Source organism: Schistocerca piceifrons, chromosome 5, assembly GCF_021461385.2.
Source record: "Schistocerca piceifrons isolate TAMUIC-IGC-003096 chromosome 5, iqSchPice1.1, whole genome shotgun sequence".
Classification (NCBI taxonomy): Eukaryota; Metazoa; Arthropoda; class Insecta; order Orthoptera; family Acrididae; genus Schistocerca; species Schistocerca piceifrons.
This window is the reverse complement of record NC_060142.1, coordinates 131650980-131670804: the sequence shown is the minus strand read 5'-3', so window position 1 is coordinate 131670804 and position 19825 is coordinate 131650980. Positions and strand designations below refer to the sequence as shown.

Sequence of the window (19825 nt, the reverse complement as noted above, 5' to 3'; positions counted from 1 at the left end):
AGAATGTAGGGTGCAGTAGTTACTTGGAGATGAAGAAGCTTGCGCAGGACAGAGTAGCATGGAGAGCTGCATCAAACCAGGCTCTGAACTGAAGACCACAACAACAACAACAACAACAACATCGTGATGAAAATAACTGTCAATCATTATTTATAATTATGTTATTATTAATGACACTTCCAGATGTTTTATTTCAAAAAAGGCAAAGAAAAGTGTTCTAATTATCAGAATATTACAAGATACACAAAAAAAATCGAATGAAAAAACACACGACCAAGACCAGCCATTGGTAGTTTTGTGTTTTGACCGCTCCACCGCCGACCTCGCTCTGCTAGAGATGTCAAATGACGGGTACCCAAGGTACAGCATGAAAAGGTAAAAACATTAATAATTCGAACATTATGAACTTTGGACCAATATTGTATTAATAAAAATCTTTGTTTTTAGAGCATATTTCCGTAATCATCTATAGACTCGTTTTATTAAAAAATTAGGGAGTGTCTAGCGACACGTGTCCGTTTATTTTCAATATAGAATATCCTTGTAAACTTGATCAAAACCATGTTAGACCCTCTCATTGTCAGCTCATGTTCCCCGGATGTTTCTTCAAATCATCAAACATAAGTATGCAAACAGCTTAACGCCGCGCTCTATGTCAGAACGAAAGAAATATTAACGTCCGTAGACCAGTATCTCTTACTAGTATTCAAGTTTGGTGTGTGGAGAACGATGGTTTTCTTTGACAACATTGCCAAATCTTTTGATTTCAGCAACGATTACACTGCATCTCAACGGTATGAATGACTCAGGGATGCTTTCAGATACTGAATCTTCAAAGAAACTGTCTGGGAATCGCAGTATTCCATGTAAGTGTTGCTAAAATGTTTGATCGTCTGCAGAGGATATCTCTCACGGCATGGGAATCAGGGTGCACTGTGGAGAGAAGGTGATGGGCTGCAAGAGAGATAGTGATAAAGAGGTAGGGAGTGGGGAAGGAGTAGAGGCCAGAGAGCGCCCATGCACTGTAGCAAGTGGTAATGAGAATCATGCAGCAGTTCGTGGCATTCACGCCAGGCCGTCTGCTCGTGTTTCAGGTCCACCAGCATGGGCTTGTACGCGGAATCATGGTTCACCGAGCTGTTGGTCGTCGTGTCGCTGGCAGTAGTGGCAGTGTACGTGTGGTTCTCCCACTCGTACAAGTACTGGCAGAAGAAGGGGGTGCCTTACCTGGAACCTCAGTTCCCCTTTGGCAATGTATACGAAAGTTTTGTGGGCAAGCGGTCCATGCCGATGGATGTCACTGACGCATACCGGAAGCTGAAAGGTAAGTCAAAATGTAAACATCTCTTAACAGACAATGGATGCAAAAAAATCACTTTTATTAAAACATTACTGAGCCGGGCGCGGCTCGTGTTCATGCCGTTTATTTATTGTCGCCTTGTCTTTGCGGTACTGTGCCCTCCTCCTTATTCGATTTACTGGCGTCACTAAGTTGCTGGTTTGCTTGCCCGTTGGTGGCAGCAGCAGCGCGTATCGACAGTGCACTGTCGTACTATCTCTGGAGCGACCGCTAGTTTTTCTGGGTCGTGGTCTGTCGGGAGTTCAGTCGGGGACGGAGCGCCAGTGAGGCGCGGACAGCCAGTACTTGCCATCGCTGGCCACACACATGAACTGTCCGATGGAAGAAGACTGGAGCCGGAACGACCCCTCGTTGGTCGCTCTGTTGGTCGTCTCATTGGCAGACGTGTATTTGGTCTTTTGACCGTGTCTGGGCCTCGTCAGTTGGTCATCTGCATTCGGGAGGACGACTGTTCAATCCCGCGTCCGTCCATCCTGATTTAGGTTTCGTGATTTCCCTAAATCGCTACAGGCAAATGCCGGGATGGTTCCTTTCAAAGGGCACGGCCGACTTCCTTCCCCGTCCTTCCCTAATCCGATGAGACCGATGACCTCGCTGTCTGGTCTCCTTCCCCAAAACAAACCAAGCCAAGTTGGTCGTCTTCCCGGACGTGGGTCGGTACCTTCCTTCTGCAGAGATGTCGTCGCCAATTGGCAAGAGTTACCTCTGCATGGTTAGGTCCGAGCCAGTGTGGCCGGGACGTCGTGTCTCCGAGTTCCGAACAGACATCGAGTTGATTCGAGTTGGAGCTACAGTGAGCTCCGGACAGCCAAGACTAGCCCGACCGTTGCCGACACTCATTACTTGAGTGGGGACGACCTTGGTTGGTCGTTCGGTCGGTCGTCTCATCGGACGACGTGTATTTGGTCGCCGACCGCTTATGGAACCTCTGTGTGTGTCGGCTTGTGATTTCTCCTTGTTGTTCCACAGTGATTGGTTTTAGGATTGTTGGAGTCTTGGTGCAAATGTTTACGTGGAACTGCGTGTAGCTTCTGTGATTTCCGCTGAGCAAATGAATGCTGTCTGCGTACTGGAGTACGTGGTCGGTCGGTTGCAACAGAGGGAATTGATTAGCTTGTTGGTTGATTCGTCAGCCGTCCCTAGGTCGTGCTGCCACCCGATTATTTAGTGTTACGCTTGGCTGCCTGCCTCACCTAAACTGTTGTTAGAGTTTCCTCCCCCAGGCTGACCCTTAGAACACTTCTGAGCACCACTGTTCTGTTGTTTGTGATTGTGATTTCTTTTATCGCAAGCACTGTGCCAGGCCTTCAGCCGTGTATTAATTTTGTTTGTTCTATGTTCAGTACATGGCCTTCAGCCGAACCTTATGCGAAGTATTTTAAGATTAGGCCTTCAGCCGAGTTTATTTAAAATTCTTGTTTGCTCTGTAATTAGGCCTTCAGCAGCGTTTGTCTGTGGCTTTCAGCCGTAATGTGTAAATTCCCGTCTGTAAGGTTTGTCTTTAATTTTCCTGAATTCTTAAAATGGCCTTCAGCCGTACTATGTAAGTGCTTAACTTAAGGTTTGTCTTTAATTAATTTGAATAATTGTTTGGGCCTTCAGCCGTCAAGATATTTCAAGTTTTTTTAAGATGGTTTTCTGTTGTACTGTGTAAATGCTTGTCTTTAAAGGTTGCCTTTTATTATGTTGAAAAATTATTTGTCTTTCAGCAGAGGAATTAATTTAAATTTTCCTTAATATGGCTTTTAGCCGAAATTGGTAAATGCTTGCCTTTAAAGAATTTCCTTACTGATCTGAAATATTATTTGGGCCTTTAGCGAGAAGATATTTTAATTTTAATTAAGTAAGGCCTGCAGCTATATGTCTAAATTCTTGTGCCCTAAAAGGAATTATTTAAGGATATTTTAATTATACTTAAGTAAGGCTTGCCCGCCCGATTGGCCATGCGATCCAACGCACAGCTTTCCGGGCGCGAAGGAGCGCCTGATCCCCGGCACGAATCCGCCCGGCGGATTTGTGTCGAGGTCCGGTGAACCGGCCAGTCTGTGGATGATTTTTAGGCGGTTTTCCATCTGCCTCGGCGAATGCGGGCTGGTTCCCCTTATTCCGCCTCAGTTACACTTTGTCGGCGATTGCTGCGCAAACAAGTTCTCCACGTACGCGTACACCACCATTACTCTTCCACGCAAACATAGGGGGTTGGTTGTTGGGGTTGTTTTGGGGAAGGAGACCAGACATCGAGGTCATCGGTCTCATCGGATTAGGGAAGGATGGGGAAGGAAGTCGGCCGTGCCCTTTGAAAGGAACCATCCCGGCATTTGCCTGCAGCGATTTAGGGAAATCACGGAAAACCTAAATCAGGATGGCCGGACGCGGGATTGAACCGTCGTCCTCCCGAATGCGAGTCCAGTGTCTAACCACTGCGCCACCTCGCACGGTGCAAACATAGGGGTTACGTTCGTCTGGTGTGAGACGTTCCCTGGGGGGTCCACCGGGGGCCGAACCGCACAATAACCTGGGTTCGTTGTGGGGCGGCGGAGGGGTGAAGTGGACTGCGGTAGTCGTCGTGGGGTTGTGGACCACTGCGGGTACGGCGGGGACGGAGCCTCTCCATCGTTTTTAGGTCCCCGGTTAACATACAAGACAATGCAATAACTAAGGCTTTCAGCCGTTTGTCTAAATCCTTGTGTTTCAAAAGATATTATTTAAACCTTATTATTGAGAAGTTACTTGGGCCCTCAGCCGTGAAGTGATTCGTGTTGTTTTAGAGAGAAAACTGTGCATTGCGTTTCGAATAATAAAGTTGTGTGTGTTCTTGTGTAAATAACAGTAACTGATCTTGGCCCCTTTCCACAACCTGATCCGCTCTGTCCCGCGAAACCAGATTCCAATTACATTTAGAAGTAGGAGTATGCATTTTGAAAAGATTTCTTCCAATTTGCATTAGTGCAGACTATTAAGGATTTCAAGGAAATAACGATTCAACTGCTTTTAATTTATATACTTGGTTCACTTTTGGAATTCTATTATAGGACTTACATTGAGATGAGTTTCCAAGTGATTCTCTGATGGCACCAGCCGAGTTACGCAGTGGCGTGAGTGGAAGACGGGCTATAGGTGTGCAGGCTCGTTGTCTTAATGCTAATAACTGATTCGCAACAGTTCTTGTTGACACGTATTGGCTCACAAGCCCTCTTATCTGTACTGTGGGAGCTCTACGATCCGCCACTGCTTCCGTTATGATATGGCGATCCTGGTGGGAGTCTTTGCTCCGTGGACGTCCAGAACCTCGTCGACGGGTGTAAGAATGTTCACGTGACCGCTAGTGCCAGCATGGTTGCACAACCGATGTAACACGTCCAACTTGTGTGGCAGGTCTCCAAAAGGACCATCCCACCACTTGCAAGGCCACAGTTTGACCCCTTTCAAACTCGCTCAGTTGGCTGTACGTAGCACGAGTGCATCTCCATGGGACAGTTGGCTGCTTGCTTCACATGTTCGCACCGCACTGAACCTTCCGGCTGTGAGCATTCCCTATTGTGAGGTAGACACAGATGGCGCTCTGTCAGCTATGCCACTACGCTATCTGTTGGCAGACGACCTTGAGACCATCGTCAGTACATCTATTATCCTCCAGGTGACTTATGCCGTTATCGGACGAAATCGATGTCATCTTTCCAGGCGTAGATTTTTTTGCGGAAGTGTATTACTGAAAACCGTATCAAAATAGCTACAGTGGTTCAAATGGATTCAAGCACTATGGGACTTAACATCTGAGGTCATCAGTCCCCTAGACTTATAACTACTTAAACCGAAGTAACCTAAGGACATCACACACAGCCATGCCCGAAGCAGTATTCGAACCTGCGACCGTAGCAGCAGCGCGGTTCCGGACTGAAGCGCCAAAAACAGCTCGGTCACAGCGGCCGGCACCTACAGTGGTTCCTGACTATCCTTCGCATACAGACGAAAACATTCGGCGGTGTACTTTGTAATATGTAAAGATTCTGGTTAATGTACCCTGCTATCTGAAGTTGCGATGGCTTTTAGTTATCGAGTTACTGCTTTATTTCTTCTCCCTGAACTTTAACCCTTTCATTACCAACGGGAAATACATGTCCCACGATAGTCTTTCAAAGAACTGACAGGAATTAGTTGCTTGTTATTGCTATGCATCAGTGTCCTACTGGTGAAGGGAAACCTACAAATTCTTATCGGGATTCTTATAGTTACAGATTGTACCTGTAGGTTGTGATGTCCTCAACTTTCATTGTTTACCCTGGTCACCGTATTGTCACATCGAAATAATTCGCACCTGCAGATATGTAACCCAGTTACCAGATTCGTGCCTTCCCGTACACATCGTGTTAACGACTTGCACCCACGAACTGACGCTTGTCACCCCACAAACGAAGCCCATATTGAGCACCCGTAGTGTGAGTTACAAATTTAGAGAGATGTTCTGTTTACGGATGGGTGTCTGTTCCCGGTATGTCTTGTACTTTTTGCGCAGTTGTCTTCAGAAAATCTGGAGGTACTTATGAAGAATCGTGGATATCCTATCCTCCACTCCCAAAACCCCTGGAAAACGAAACGGCGAGAAATATTCTTTTCATGCTGTTACTTCTGACTAATACATTAACTTAAATAACCATACATTAATGGTTCAAAAATGGTCCAAATCGCTCTGAGCACTATGGGACTCAACATCTGAGGTCATCAGTCCCCTAGAACTTAGAACTACTTAAACCTAAGTAACCTAAGGACATCACACACATCCATGCCCGAGGCAGGATTCGAACCTACGACCGTAGTGGTCACGCGGTTCCAAACTGAAGCGCCTAGAACCGCACGGCCACACCGGCCGGCATACATTAATGTGATGGACATGAAATTACTGGTCTAAATTACTCCTTGGTCTCATTTACTGCCGGCTGCTAGAGCCGAGCGGTTCTAGGCGCTTCAGTTCGGAACTGCGCTGCTGCTGCGGTTGCAGGTTCGAATCCTACCTCGGGCATGGATGTGTGCGATGTCCTTAGGTTAGTTAGGTTTAAGTAGTCTAGGGGACTGATGACCTCAGATGTTAAGTCTCATAGTGCTTAGAGCCATTTGAACCATTTTTTTTTCTCCTTTACTGCTTGCTGAATGTGAGGATTGAATAACATCAGAGATAGGCTACGCCAGCGACTTTTTCTCACTGTCTTCCCAATTACTGCTTCCCTTTCATGTCCTTCGGCTCTTATACACTGAAGCGCAAAAGAAACTGGTGTAGCCACGCGTATTCAAATACAGAGATACGTGTATGTAAACAGGCAGAATGCGGTGCTGCGGTCGACAACGCCTATATAAGACAATGTCTGGCGCAGTTGTTAGGTTTCCCGCCGTTTTTCTTTCCCGCCGTTTTTCTACGTGATGTCTCTTCTCTGTTTATCTCATTGTACTCTCTTCGGCTGAAGAGCGGCGTATTGTGCTGCTGCCAGCCTACCTGATTGTTCAGGTGTCAAAATAACAATAAAGTAAAAAAAAAAAAGCAGTTGTTAGATGGTTACTGCTGCTACAATGGCAGGTTATCAAGATGTGAGTGAGTTTGTGTTGTGTACATAATTCCGCGTAGTCAGCGCGTACACAACTTTCCCACTAGAGTGCGCCCCGCTAAGCACAACAGCGCAGGCGCAGCACTCGTCCGTCTCCGCACTACAAGATGGCGCTGTCTTAGAGTCGGACCAAATTCTGCTTCCGCCGATCCGCGTATTAATATGTCACGCAGCCATTGAGATTGCTGCTAACGTAGAACCTTTTCTCCTCGTGGATCACACGCGCGCGGTGATACCTGAACGCTCGAGGTATTATAGCGAGTATGCAGACATCCGATTAGGCAGTCTGCATTAGTCTGCAGTCAAGTTTCAGTCTGCGCCTAATAAGATTACCATATTCCTGTACATAGCCATGAAGATAAATGTATAGACACTTTGTCAAGTATCAGAGATATGTGAGAATAAGATTAACGTACCAAGACCAAAGGAACTTCAGATTGTCAATTGTAAACAGCATCCATAATCAAGTTAAGTAATTTCTATGCTTTTTATTATTTTAATAAATGTGTGTGAAAATTAATCAAGTTCTGTTTGAAGTTGGTCACCGTCAATCTGCTACTCTAAGCGTGCAAGTGGCATTTCTATCGTCTGACCTAACGGCAGAAGATAAACACGCCACGATAAGACCACGAGACATATTGCTGACACTCGCCTACTTCGTTAGAGCGAAAAGGCAAATAATCTGATGGTGTGTGTACCGAAGGTCTTACAGTATGCACACCACATTTTGACATTGGTTTTATAGTCTGCGCACGAGCAATGGGACAAAGTATCTCCGAGGTAGCGATGAAATGAGGATTTCCCCGTACGACTATTTCGCGAGTGTACCGTGAATATTGGGAATCCGATAAAACATCAAATCTCCGACATCGCTACGGTCGAAAAAAAGTCCTGAATGAACGGGACTAAAGACGACTGAAAAGAATCGTTCAACGTGAAAGAAGTGTAATCCTTCCACAAATTGCTGCAGATTTCAATGCTGGGCCATCAATAAGCTTCAGCGTGCGAACCATTCTACGAAACATCATCGATATGGGCTTTCGCAGCCGAAGGCCCACTCATGTAACTGTGATGACTGCACGGTAGAAAGCTTTACGCCTCGCCTGGGCCCATCAACACCGACATTGGACTGCTGATGACTGGAAACATGTTGCGTAGTCGGACGAGTCTCGTTTCAAATTGTATCGAGTGCGTAGACGTGGACGGGCATGGAGACAATCTGATGAATCCATGCGCCCTGCCTGTCAGCAGGGGACTGTTCAAGCTGGTCGAGGCTCTGTAGTGGTGTGCGGCGTATGCTGTTGGAGTGATATGGGACCCCTGATACATCTAGATACGACTCTGACAGATGACACGCACGTAAGCATCCTGTCTGATCACCTGCATGCATTCATGTCCATTGTGCACTCCGACGGACTTGGGAAATTCCAGCAGGACAATGCAACACCCCATACATCGAGAATTGCTACAGAATGGCCCCAGGAACACTCTTCTGCGTTTAAACACTTCCGCTGTGCACCATACTTCCCGGACATGAAAATTATTCAGCATATCTTGGATGCCTTGCGTGTTCAGAAGGGATCTCCTACCCCCTCCCCCCTCCTCCCCCGTCACCCTCGTACTCTTAGGGATTTATGGCCAGCCATGCAGGATTCATGGTGTCAGTTCCCTCCAGCACTACCTCAGGCATTAGTCGAGTCCATGCCACGTCATTTTGTGGCGCTTCTGCGTGCTCGCGGGGGCCCATACACGATATTAGGCAGGTGTGCCAGTTTCTTTGGCTCTTCAGCGTAGCAGTGGCCTGGTTTCTGTGCAAGCTGTGTACAACCTTTCGCTTCCTGTATTTTATACTCAACACCGTCAATATTTAAAAGAGCGAATTTCAGTTTCAATAATTGGTACTTTATTAAACTCCGCTGGTATTAAATTTTGAATGGATCACGCAATAAATATGAGAGAGGTACTTCTAAAAATGAGTTCATTTGTTCTAGGGAATCGTTTCGGCGGAATGTACTTCTTCAACCGGCCGAATCTGGTGATAGTGGATCCCGATCTGATCCGCACCATCCTGGTTAAGGACTTCTGGAAGTTCCAGGATAGAGGTATACAGGTGGACGAGTCGGAGCCTCTGGCGAGGCACCTTTTCTTCCTCGGTGGCAACAAGTGGCGGAGGCTGCGCGTTAAGCTGACACCGACCTTCACGTCTGGGAAGATGAGGATGATGTTCCAGGTGAGCTGACCGACTTACTCACCGCAAAAGCACATCCAAAGCACTGTCCACTCTGCCTCAGGGATAACAGCTCACTTTTACACAGCAGACACAAGTTAATTGAAATTTGGTCACAGTATGCAATTTTTATTAATGATAGTTCCAATGAATTTCTGCCTGTTGTCCGAAACACGTGTATTAACGCTTATACAAGGGTCACTCCAAAAGAAATGCACACTATTTTTGTAAAAATACTGTTTTCATTCTGCATGTGTGAAAGTTTTACAGGATGACCATACATCCTTCCCGCTTGTTTTCAAACTTAGTTCAACCTGTTCCCGTGAGTGGCGCCGTCACAGCATGTCTTCAAGATGGCTGCTAGATTTGACGTTCGTCAGAAGCAACGTGTTGTCGTAGAATTCCTGTGCTGTGAAAACGAGACAGCGGGAAACATCCACAAGAGGTTTAAAAAGGTATATGGAGATGCTGCTGTCGATCGCAGTACAGTTAGTCGGTGGGCAAGCAGGTTACGTGATGAAAGCGGGCACGGCTATATTGAGGATTGTCCTCGCAGCTGCAGGCCTCGTACTGCACGCACTCCAGACAATGTGTAGAGAGTTAACGAATTGGTGACTGCTGACAGACGCATCACAGTGAACGAATTGTCACGCTACGTTGGGATAGGGGAAGGAAGTGTTTGTAGAATACTGAAAGTGTTGGCGTTAAAAAAAGGTTTGTGCCAGATGGGTTCCCAGGATGTTGACAGTGGCTCACAAAGAAACAAGAAAAACGGTATGCAGAGAACTTTTGGAACAGTACGAGAATGGTGGAGACTGAAGAATTGTGAGAGGTGATGAAACAAGGCTCCATAATTTTTCACCAGAGACGAAGAGGCAATCAATGGAGTGGAATCATGCAAATTCACCCAAGGAAAAAAATTCAAAACCACACCTTCTGCTGGAAAAGTTATGGCTCTCGCTTGTGGACATCATGCTAAGTGGAACCACCATAAATTCTTATGCATATGTGACGACACTGAAGAAACTTCAAGCTCGGCTGAGACGTGTTCGACCACATCGGCAAAAGTAGGATGTTTTGCTGTTGCACGACAATGCACGGCCACATGTCAGTCAAAAAACCATGGAAGCGACCACAGAACTCGGATGGACAACACTGAAACACCCGCCTTACAGTCATGACCTGGCTCCATGTGACTATCACCTCTTTGGGAAACTGAAAGACTCTCTTCGTGGAACAAGGTTTGAAGATGATGACTCCGTTGTGCACACTGCCAAACAGTGGCTCCAACAGGTTGGTCCAGAATTTTACCGTGCGGGTATACAGGCGCTGGTTCCAAGATGGCGTAAGGTAGTTGAGAGGGATGGAAATTGTGTGGAGAAATGAAAATATTGTTCCTAAAGGATGTATCTACACACTGTAAACCTTTCAAACATGTAGAATAAAAGATGGATTTAAAAAAAATAGTGTGCATTTCTTTTGGAGTGACGCTCGTATTAGCTCAAAAACATACCAGAATTCTAAGATAGGTGTAAAGAATTTATGACGAATAAGTCTTGCGAGCGCGACGCTTATGTAAATGACGTTGGACAGAATGTTGGCTAAGCTGTGAGCAACAGTTGATGAAACTTCGCCTTTAGTTCTGCCGCCGTAATGTGAAATTTTAGCTATAGGGCGATTTGTCGTTGTGGTCTTGAGTTCTAAACCTGGTTTGTTGCAGCTCTCCATACTGGTCTACCCCGAGCAAATGTCTTCATCTCTCCACACTTGTCACACTCTACATCAGTTTGCACCTGCTTTTTGTATTCAAGCTTCGGTACCTCTGCACTTTCTTTCAGGGTGTGTCCTATTAAACTATATCTTCTTTTATTCAATTTGTGCCACAAATTAATTTTTCACCAATTTCTTTAATTATTCGATCCCCCAATCTAATTTTCAATCTTCTTCTGCAGCACCACATTTCAAAAACTTTTGCTGTCTGAAGCACTTATAATTCACGTTTCACTTCGGAACACCGCTACAATCCAGACAAGTACCTTCAGAAACGAGTGCCTAACACTTAAATTTTTATTCGGTATTAACAATTTTTTTTTTTTTTTGGGAAACGCTTTTCTTGCTATTGCCACTCTGCGGTTTACATCTTCTCTATTTCGGCCATTATCAGTTTTACTTCCCAAACAGCAAAACTTATCGACTACATTCAGTGCCTCATTTCCCAATCTAATTATGGCAGCAGCATCTGATTTAATTCGAGTACATTCTGTTGTGCACGGCTTCATGCGTATCATTTATCCAACTCGATATCCAACTCGACGGATTTTATTCAACAGTTGAAGTCTTTATGCATTGAAACACCTGACCTTTTAGTTAGTTTTGATGTGGTTTCTCTTTTCACCCAGGTACCTTTGGAAGAGTTCTTGTTGTTAATTGGTCAACTTTTGGATGATAAAACTACTGAGCTGTGTCGCCATGTGATGACATCGGCATATGTTTTATTTAATGACGTATTTTTCGAACAAACTGACGGTGTGGCTATGGGGAGTCCTCTTTCCCCTATTGTCGCCAATCTTTTCATGAAAGATTTTGCAGTTATCGCACTCGGGACTTTTTCTCTTCAGCCTACATGTTTTTGGAGATATGTGCATCATATTTTCATTGTTTGGTCACATGGAATGGAAGCTCTTAATCGGTTTTTAAGTCATTTTAACTGTCTTCATCCACGCATCAACTTTTCGATGGAAATTGAAAAAAGATGGCAAATTACCTTCTTTGGATGTTTTGGTACATAAAAAAGAAAATGGTACCTTGGGACATGACGTATACGATAAATCCTCACATACGGACCACTGTCTTCATTCTACGAGCTGTCATACACCACATCAGCGCATGGGAGTTCTATATACAATGGCCAAGAGAGCTTATGCCATTTCTGATTCCGAATATTTGCCACAGGAACTGGATCATCTTAAGGCTGTCTTCAAGTTCAACGGATATACCGATCATCAAAGTAATCGTGCTTTTCAGTTTGGACCATTAAGTGAACCAGCGCCGGATACAAGTAAATCAGTTGCTTTCCTACCCAACGTTGGAAGTATTTCTTCAAAAAATTTCTAAAAATCTCAGGAAATATGATATTAAAAGTTCTTTTGCCTTTGGCCAAGAGTAGAGTCCTGTTTGGATCTGTTAAAGATGATTTGGGATTGACAAAGCCTGGAGTTTATAAAATTCCCTGTCATTGTGGAAAGGCCTATATTGGACTGACTATTCGCTCTGTTCATGACCAATGTGTGGAACATCAGCGTCACGTAAGTTTGCTCCAGCCTGAAAAATCTGCCGTCGTCAAACATTGTCTCAACGAAGGGCGTAGCATGTTGTTTAAAGAGACGCAAATTATTACTCCGGCTTCTCGTTACTGGGATTGTGTGCTCAAGGAATCCATCAAAATACGATTATCTGATGACGTTATTAATAGAGATAAAGGTTTTCATTTAAGCAAGACTTGGAACTTTATTTTATCTGATATAAAACAACAACGGTCTGGCTATCGGCCCTCTACATCTTAATTTGCGATTTATGACTTTCGCCGGTTTCTACCGCCGGCGGCGCTGCAATTCTTCGCTCCGGAGGGGGCAGCTCTTCCGCTTCTCGCGCAGGCGCAGTTGTCTGGACTCGGGGTATAAAGTAACCGCCGTTTCTGAGAGGAGGGGGGGGGGGTATTAGTGTTTAACGTCCCGTCGACAACGAGGTCATTAGAGACGGAGCGCAAGCTCGGGTGAGGAAAGGATGGGGAAGGAAATCGGCCGTGCCCTTTCAAAGGAACCATCCCAGCATTTGCCTGAAGCGATTTAGGGAAATCACGGAAAACCCAAATCAGGATGGCCGGAGACGGGATTGAACCGTCGTCCTCCCGAATGCGAGTCCAGTGTGCCAACCACTGCGCCACCTCGCTCGGTCGCCGTCTTTTGAACCGTCGTCCTCCCGAATGCGAGTGCAGTGTGCCAACCACCGCGCCACCTCGCTCGGTCGCCGTCTCTGATGTTCATGCAGTTCCAGCGTGGTTGAGTACATAGTGATCGCACGTGAAGATGGCGGCGAGATAGATGGCTGAAATACTTTGCAGTGAAGACGATCATATCCGGCAGCATTTGTGTGAAGAGCATAAAGATATGAGACTCTGGGAATATGTACGGAATCACTGTACTTTGCTCTTCAACCCGTAGGTTGCACCTGACGACGCGGCTTTAGGCCTCGAGACCCATTATGTTTCAATAAAGAAAAATTTTACTAGCTGTCAGTATCATACAAAAGCCATTGACCATATCAGCTAAAGTCGCCTGGGGAGTCGGAACGTGATTAGTTTGACAGGGCACTGAATGATTGGAGCTCAAACAATCATGAGAAATTGCTAATGCATCTTCAGAGTTACTGACATCTGTAATAGATATAGGAACTAGAATATTCTTTGAAATCGTGTCTGATTAGGTCTTTGTATTGTATTGTATTGTATTGTGTTGTATGTAAACCGGGGACCTAGAAACGACGGAGAGGCTCCGTCCCCGCCGCAGCCGCAGTGGTCCACAACCCCACGACGACTACCGCAGTCCACATCAACTCCTCCGCCGCCCCACACCGAACCCAGGGTTATTGTGCGGTTCGGCCCCCGGTGGACCGCCCAGGGAACGTTTCACACCAGACGAGTGTAACCCCTATGTTTGCGTGGTAGAGTAATGGTGGTGGACGCATACGTGGAGAACTTGTTTGCGCAGCAAACGCCGACATAGTGTAACTGAGGCGGAATAAGGGGAACCAACTCGCGTTCGCCGAGGCAGATGGAAAACCGCCTAAAAACCATCCACAGACTGGCCGGTTCAGCGGACCTCGACACAAATCCGCCGGGCGGATTCGTGCCGGGGACCAGGCGCTCCTTCCCGCCAGGAAAGCCGTGCCTTAGACCGTACGACCAACCGGACGGGCTGATTAGGTCCTTACTTACTATTAACACTTGTGAACACACTATCGTATGTCCCAATACAGATAACAGCAGTGGCTTCCTCTTGCTAATCTACCTACTTAGACGGACAGCTTATTTAGAAATCGATCACTATATCCCTGTTAAATGTTATTAAGCTGACATTGCATTCTATGATAAGGCTCCCTAGCAGTCGAGGCACTAGAGCTGTATTGTGTTTCGTTTCCAGACTATGGTGGACTGTGGCCGTGAGATGGCGGACATTCTGGAGGAGCCTGCGTCACGAGGAGAGGTGATGGAGATGCGAGAGATAGGCGCGCGCTACGCCACGGACATCATCGCATCCGTCGCCTTCGGCATCGAGGTAAACTGCCAGCGGAACCCGGAGGCCGCCTTCAGGCAGTGGGGGCGCAAGATCTTCCAGCCGAGTCTCCTGGCCACCATTAACGCAGTCGTCAACGCCATAAATCCCAGGCTAATTTCGTTTTTAAAGTAAGTACGCGACCGGCAGACGTCTCTTATGTCACGTATTCGCGTATTACAGAACTATCAGTTTAACAAATCACAGATTATTTCCGCAAGAATTTAGAAAATCGCAAGGCAATACTGACCTTACGGCTTATTTTACAAGGAAACCCTTGAGCCCGAGGTCATAAAAGGCCAATGATATTTATGGTGTTCGACGCCTCAGATATTGCCTAACATGCAACCATAATATTGGCTGCTAAGGGCAACAGGGGGAGGGACAGGAGTTATCCAACGGTTGAACTGCTTCGACAACGAGTAACTCGCAGCAGTGCTACGTTGCCAGTGGTGTTGATACAAAGCAGAAAAATTGCAACGATAAACACTGTAAACATTGCATTATACACTACTGGCCATTAAAATTGCTACACCAAGAAGAAATGCAAATGACAAACCGGTATTCATTGGACAAATATATTATACTAGAACTGACATGTGATTACATTTTCACGCAATTTGGGTGCATAGATCCTGAGAAATCAGTACCCAGAACAACCACCTCTGGCCGTAATAACGGCCTTGATACGCCTGGGCATTGAGTCAAACAGAGCTTGGATGTCGTGTACAGGTACAGCTTCCCCTGCAGCTTCAACACGATACCACAGTTCATCAAGAGTAGTGACTGGCGTATTGTGACGAGCCAGTTGCTCGGCCATCATTGGCCAACATGTTTAAATTGGTGAGAGATCTGGAGAATGTGCTGGCCAGGGCGGCAGTCGAACATTTTCTGTATCCAGAAAGGCTCGTACAGGACTTGCAACATGCGGTCGTGCATTATCCTGTTGAAATGTAAGGTTCCGCAGGGATCGAATGAAGGGTAGAGCCACGGGTCGTAACACATCTGAAATGTAACGTTCATAGTTCAAAGCGCCGTCAATGCGAACAAGAGGTGACCGAGACGTGTACCATCACGCCAGGTGATACGCCAGTATGGCAATGACAAATACACGCTTCCAGTGTGCGTTCACCGCGATGTCGCAAAACACGGATGTGACCATCACGATGCTGTAAACAGAGCCTGGATTCATCCGAAAAAATGACCATCGCAGGTGCTCCTGTCTGTGATGCAGCGTCATGGGTAACCGCAGCCAAGGTCTCCGAGCCGATAGTCCATGCTTCTGCAAAAGTCGTCGAACTGTTTGTGCAGATGGTCGTTGTCTTGCAAACGTCCCCATCTGTTGACTCAGGGATCGAGACGTGGCTGCACGATCCGTTACAACCATGCGGATAAGATGCCTGTCATCAAGACTGCTAGTGATACGAGGCCGTTAGGATCCAGCACGGCGTTCCGTATTACGCTCCTGAACCCACCGATTCCATATTCTGCTAACAGTCACTGGATCTCGACCAACGTGAGCAGCAATGTTGCGATACGATAAGCCGCAATCGCGATAGGCTACAATCCAACCTTTGTCGAAGTCGGAAACGTGATGGTACGCATTTCTCCTCCTTACACGAGGCATCACAACAACGTTTCACCAGGCAACGCCGGTCAACTGCTGTTTGTGTGTGAGAAATCGGTTGGAATCTTTCCTCATGTCAGCACGTTGTAGGTGTCGCCACCGGCGCCAACCTTGTGTGAATGCTGTGAAAAGCTTATCATTTGCATATCACAGCATCTTCTTCCTGTCGGTAAAATTTCGCCTCTGTAGCACGTCATCTTCGTGGTGTAGCAATTTTAATGGCCAATAGTGTAGGAATGGCTACGGATATTTAGTGGAGGACAAGGCACACTTGTTGCAAAAACTGGTGTTTGCGTGTTTCAAGAATTCTTCATACAATTTACAGAATGTGCATGATAGTTATGCATATCAAATAGCGCCCCACTTAGATTACAATGATTTCAAGGGATGCAGTGTGTGGTTGCTTAAGTGCTACGGATTTGGAAGACGTAAGACAACGAAATTCCAAACAAAATGCCAACTAGACGATGCACAGTAAATTGCGGAATCGGCCCTAAAATTTATAGAGAAAATAAACAAACGTATCCCGCCGCTCAGCAAGGAATTTGTTTTCAACTCCGACCAGACAGCTTTCAAGGGGAAACACATACGAGAGGAACCCTGGAAATCAGAAGTTACAAGAGAGTTATATCAATATCAACTAACACCAGTGCTTTAACGCATTCTTATACATTTATGCCGACTGTTATTTGGATGGTAAATCGTGTGAAGAGTTATTTATTGTGCTGCGAGAAGTTGGAGGTGCTATGTTCCCTACGATTCTTTATCGTGTGATTGATCTTCCGAGGGTAGTAGGGAATATTTACGTCACAGCAAGCAAGAGTGGGAAAGCGGGCGTAAGAAAAGTACGAATATGGTATGAGCATTGCTTTCGCCCAAAAGGTCAAAATAACTTGTTTTTGCTTGATTTCCTGGTCTGCGTATTAAAATCATACTTGTGATGTCACCGCCAGACACCACACTTGCTAGGTGGTAGCCTTTAAATCGGCCGCGGTTCGTTAGTATACGTCGGACCCGCGTGTCGCCACTGTCAGTGATTGCAGACCGAGCGCCGCCACACGGCAGGTCTAGAGAGACTTCCTAGCACTCGCCCCAGTTGTACAGCAGACTTTGCTAGCGATGCTATACTGACAAACTACACTCTCATTTGCCGAGACGATAGTTAGCATAGCCTTCAGCTACGTCATTTGCTACGACCTAGCAAGGCGCCATTACCAGTTTATATTGAGATTGTAATTATGTATCATCAAGAGCGATGTTCTCCAATTATGGATTAAAGTTAAGTATTCAAGCAACTACGTTCTTTATTTATTAGGCTCAACTCCTTTAATTGTTCCAGACCTCACGTCAGTCTGCGTGAGCGTAAACGCGTGCATTTCGGCCTCCTCTAGCAACACGGTGTTGGCTTTTCTGCCAACACATTAATACTCTTTTAGTGAAAACTATCCCTCCCAGAAAAGTGTGTGATATTGCAGTTCATACCACCTGTACCAGCTGGAACCACTGGACAAAATCAGCCTCTCGATATTTGTTTTTTCCGTACCTATAAAAAGTATTATCGCACTATCTGCAGCTACGCCTTACAGGATAGCCAATTTCACTATAAGCTTCAGACAGATTGTTTCGCATTCTGCTGCATGCCATCACATTCCATCAGTTCTCACTACACCAACACGATTGTATATGCATTCTTTAATAGTGGATACCAGCCGAGCGTCCTGCACGATGTGTAACTCCCAAGATGTTCGCCTTCGTTCTTCATGGTGCGAATCTTTGTGACCACTGAGTCGAGCCATTTTTCATTTGGTGTTCAAGTGCAAGTTAACGGTCCGTTATGAATATTTCTTGAACGTCGCCGATGTCCATTTTGTGAAGTGTAATACATATATCCCATGGAAAATTGATCTCTGCATCTCCAGGACGTTCATTTTCTGTCGCCCACCAGGTACACACGAGTCATTAGCAGCTAGTATTTTTCTTGTCATGATTGTTAACATAATGCTTTCAAATTTGTCTTACTAAAGATCGAACTTGCGATCTCGCCCTCAAGTGAAGGGGTTCCTTGTTAGATGATGCACTGAAGGAACACAAACGTACACTTACAACATTTGTAGAACTACAAAACAGTTCGATAAAGTTAAGTTGATTACAATTTTTTTAAATTCTGAAAGTGCAGGTACAAAATGCAGAGAAGCTTATATCCAATTTTTACTCAAATTAGACTACAGTTGTAGGAGTCGTAGGACATGAAACTCTACTAAACGTCCGAAACAGGCCTTGGAAGGCCTAACGGTACTGACCGACGGCCGTGTCAGCCTCAGATCACAGGCATCACTGGATGCGGATATGGAGGGGCATGTTGTCAACACACCGCTCTCCTGGCCGTATGTCAGCTTACGAGGCTCCTCAGATTGCCTCACAAGGGCTGAGTGCACCCCGCTTACCAACAGCGCTCGGCAGACCGGATGGCCACCTATCCAAGTGCTAGCCCAGCCCGACAGCGATTAACTTTGGTGATCTGACGGGAACCGGTGTTAACACTGCGGCAAGGCCGTTAGCTCATAGGGCATGAAAGGAGAGCAATAACTGAGAAATGAGCGTGACAACATTGTTTCCTATCCTTAGTATTATAGTGTTATGCAGTGTGAACACTGATCAAGCAGTGAAAAAACCAAGAAAGGGAATTAAAGTTCAGGAGAACAAATTAGAACTTTGTTGTTCGCCGATGATACTGTAGTTCTTTCAGAGATGGTAAAGGACTTGGAAAATGAGTGGAATGGAATGGCCAGAGTCTTGAAAAGAGGTTGTAACATGAATATCAACCAAAGTAAAATAAGGCAATAGAATGTATGCGAATCAAATCAGGCGAAGCTGAGGGAATAGGTTTCGGAGACGAGACACTAAAAGTAGTAAATGGATAGCAAAATAACTGGTGATAGCCAGAGTAGAGAGAATACAAAATTCAGACTTGCATCAGCAAGGAAAGAACTTCTACAAAACAGAAATTTGTTGACTCTGAATATAAGTGTTAGGGAGTCTCATTCCAAAGTTTTTGTGTGGAGGGAAGCCTTGTACAGAAGTGAAACACGGACAAAAAACCATTCAGATGACAGGAGAACAGAAACTTCTGAAACGTTGTGCTACAGGAGAATGCTGAACATTAGATGGGTGTATATGAAACTACTGAATAGGTATTGTAAGTGTTTGGAGAGAAAAGAAATTTAAGGTACAACTTGACGAAAAGAATCGTAAATTTGGTAATGATGGGAACCGTGGGGTTTAACAATTGTAGAGGGAGACCAAGCTTTCACTATAGCAAGCACATAGTGCGACATAAACGGAAGTTGTTGGGAGTATTTCTACATCTGAAAGATGACATCTATTCAAATTTTGCACCCTTCGCATAAGAGTGGCGCTAGTAGCTCCACTATGAGCATGCAAATCAGGTTCACTCTAAATACACGCTGTAAAAGTCGTGAGCGTTAGTTACCTTCGAGACAGGACGTGGTGTTAGTCAAGAATGCCTTCAAGGCGACAAAGAGGCCATTATGGACACTTCACTGAGTTTTAACGAGGGCTACGAGAAACTGGATGTTGCTTCTGCGCTGTTACAGAAAGACTTGGCGGGATTGTAGCCACTGTACATGATTGGCGGCAGCAGTGGTCAAGAGGCTGTACGATGGAAAG

General features: G+C 45.7%; 1 protein-coding gene across 1 annotated transcript in view; it reads left to right on the top strand.

Annotated features, from left to right (window-relative positions):
* The first annotated feature begins 1099 nt into the window (after positions 1-1099).
* LOC124798539 (cytochrome P450 6k1-like) overlaps positions 1100-19825 on the top strand; it is a 50472-nt gene continuing 31746 nt past the window's right edge. The window contains exons 1-3 of the mRNA XM_047261989.1: positions 1100-1324; positions 8946-9184; positions 14380-14642. Of these exons, the coding sequence (XP_047117945.1) occupies positions 1105-1324; positions 8946-9184; positions 14380-14642 (722 nt within the window). The 5' untranslated portion in view covers positions 1100-1104. The remainder of the gene's footprint in view (positions 1325-8945; positions 9185-14379; positions 14643-19825) is intronic.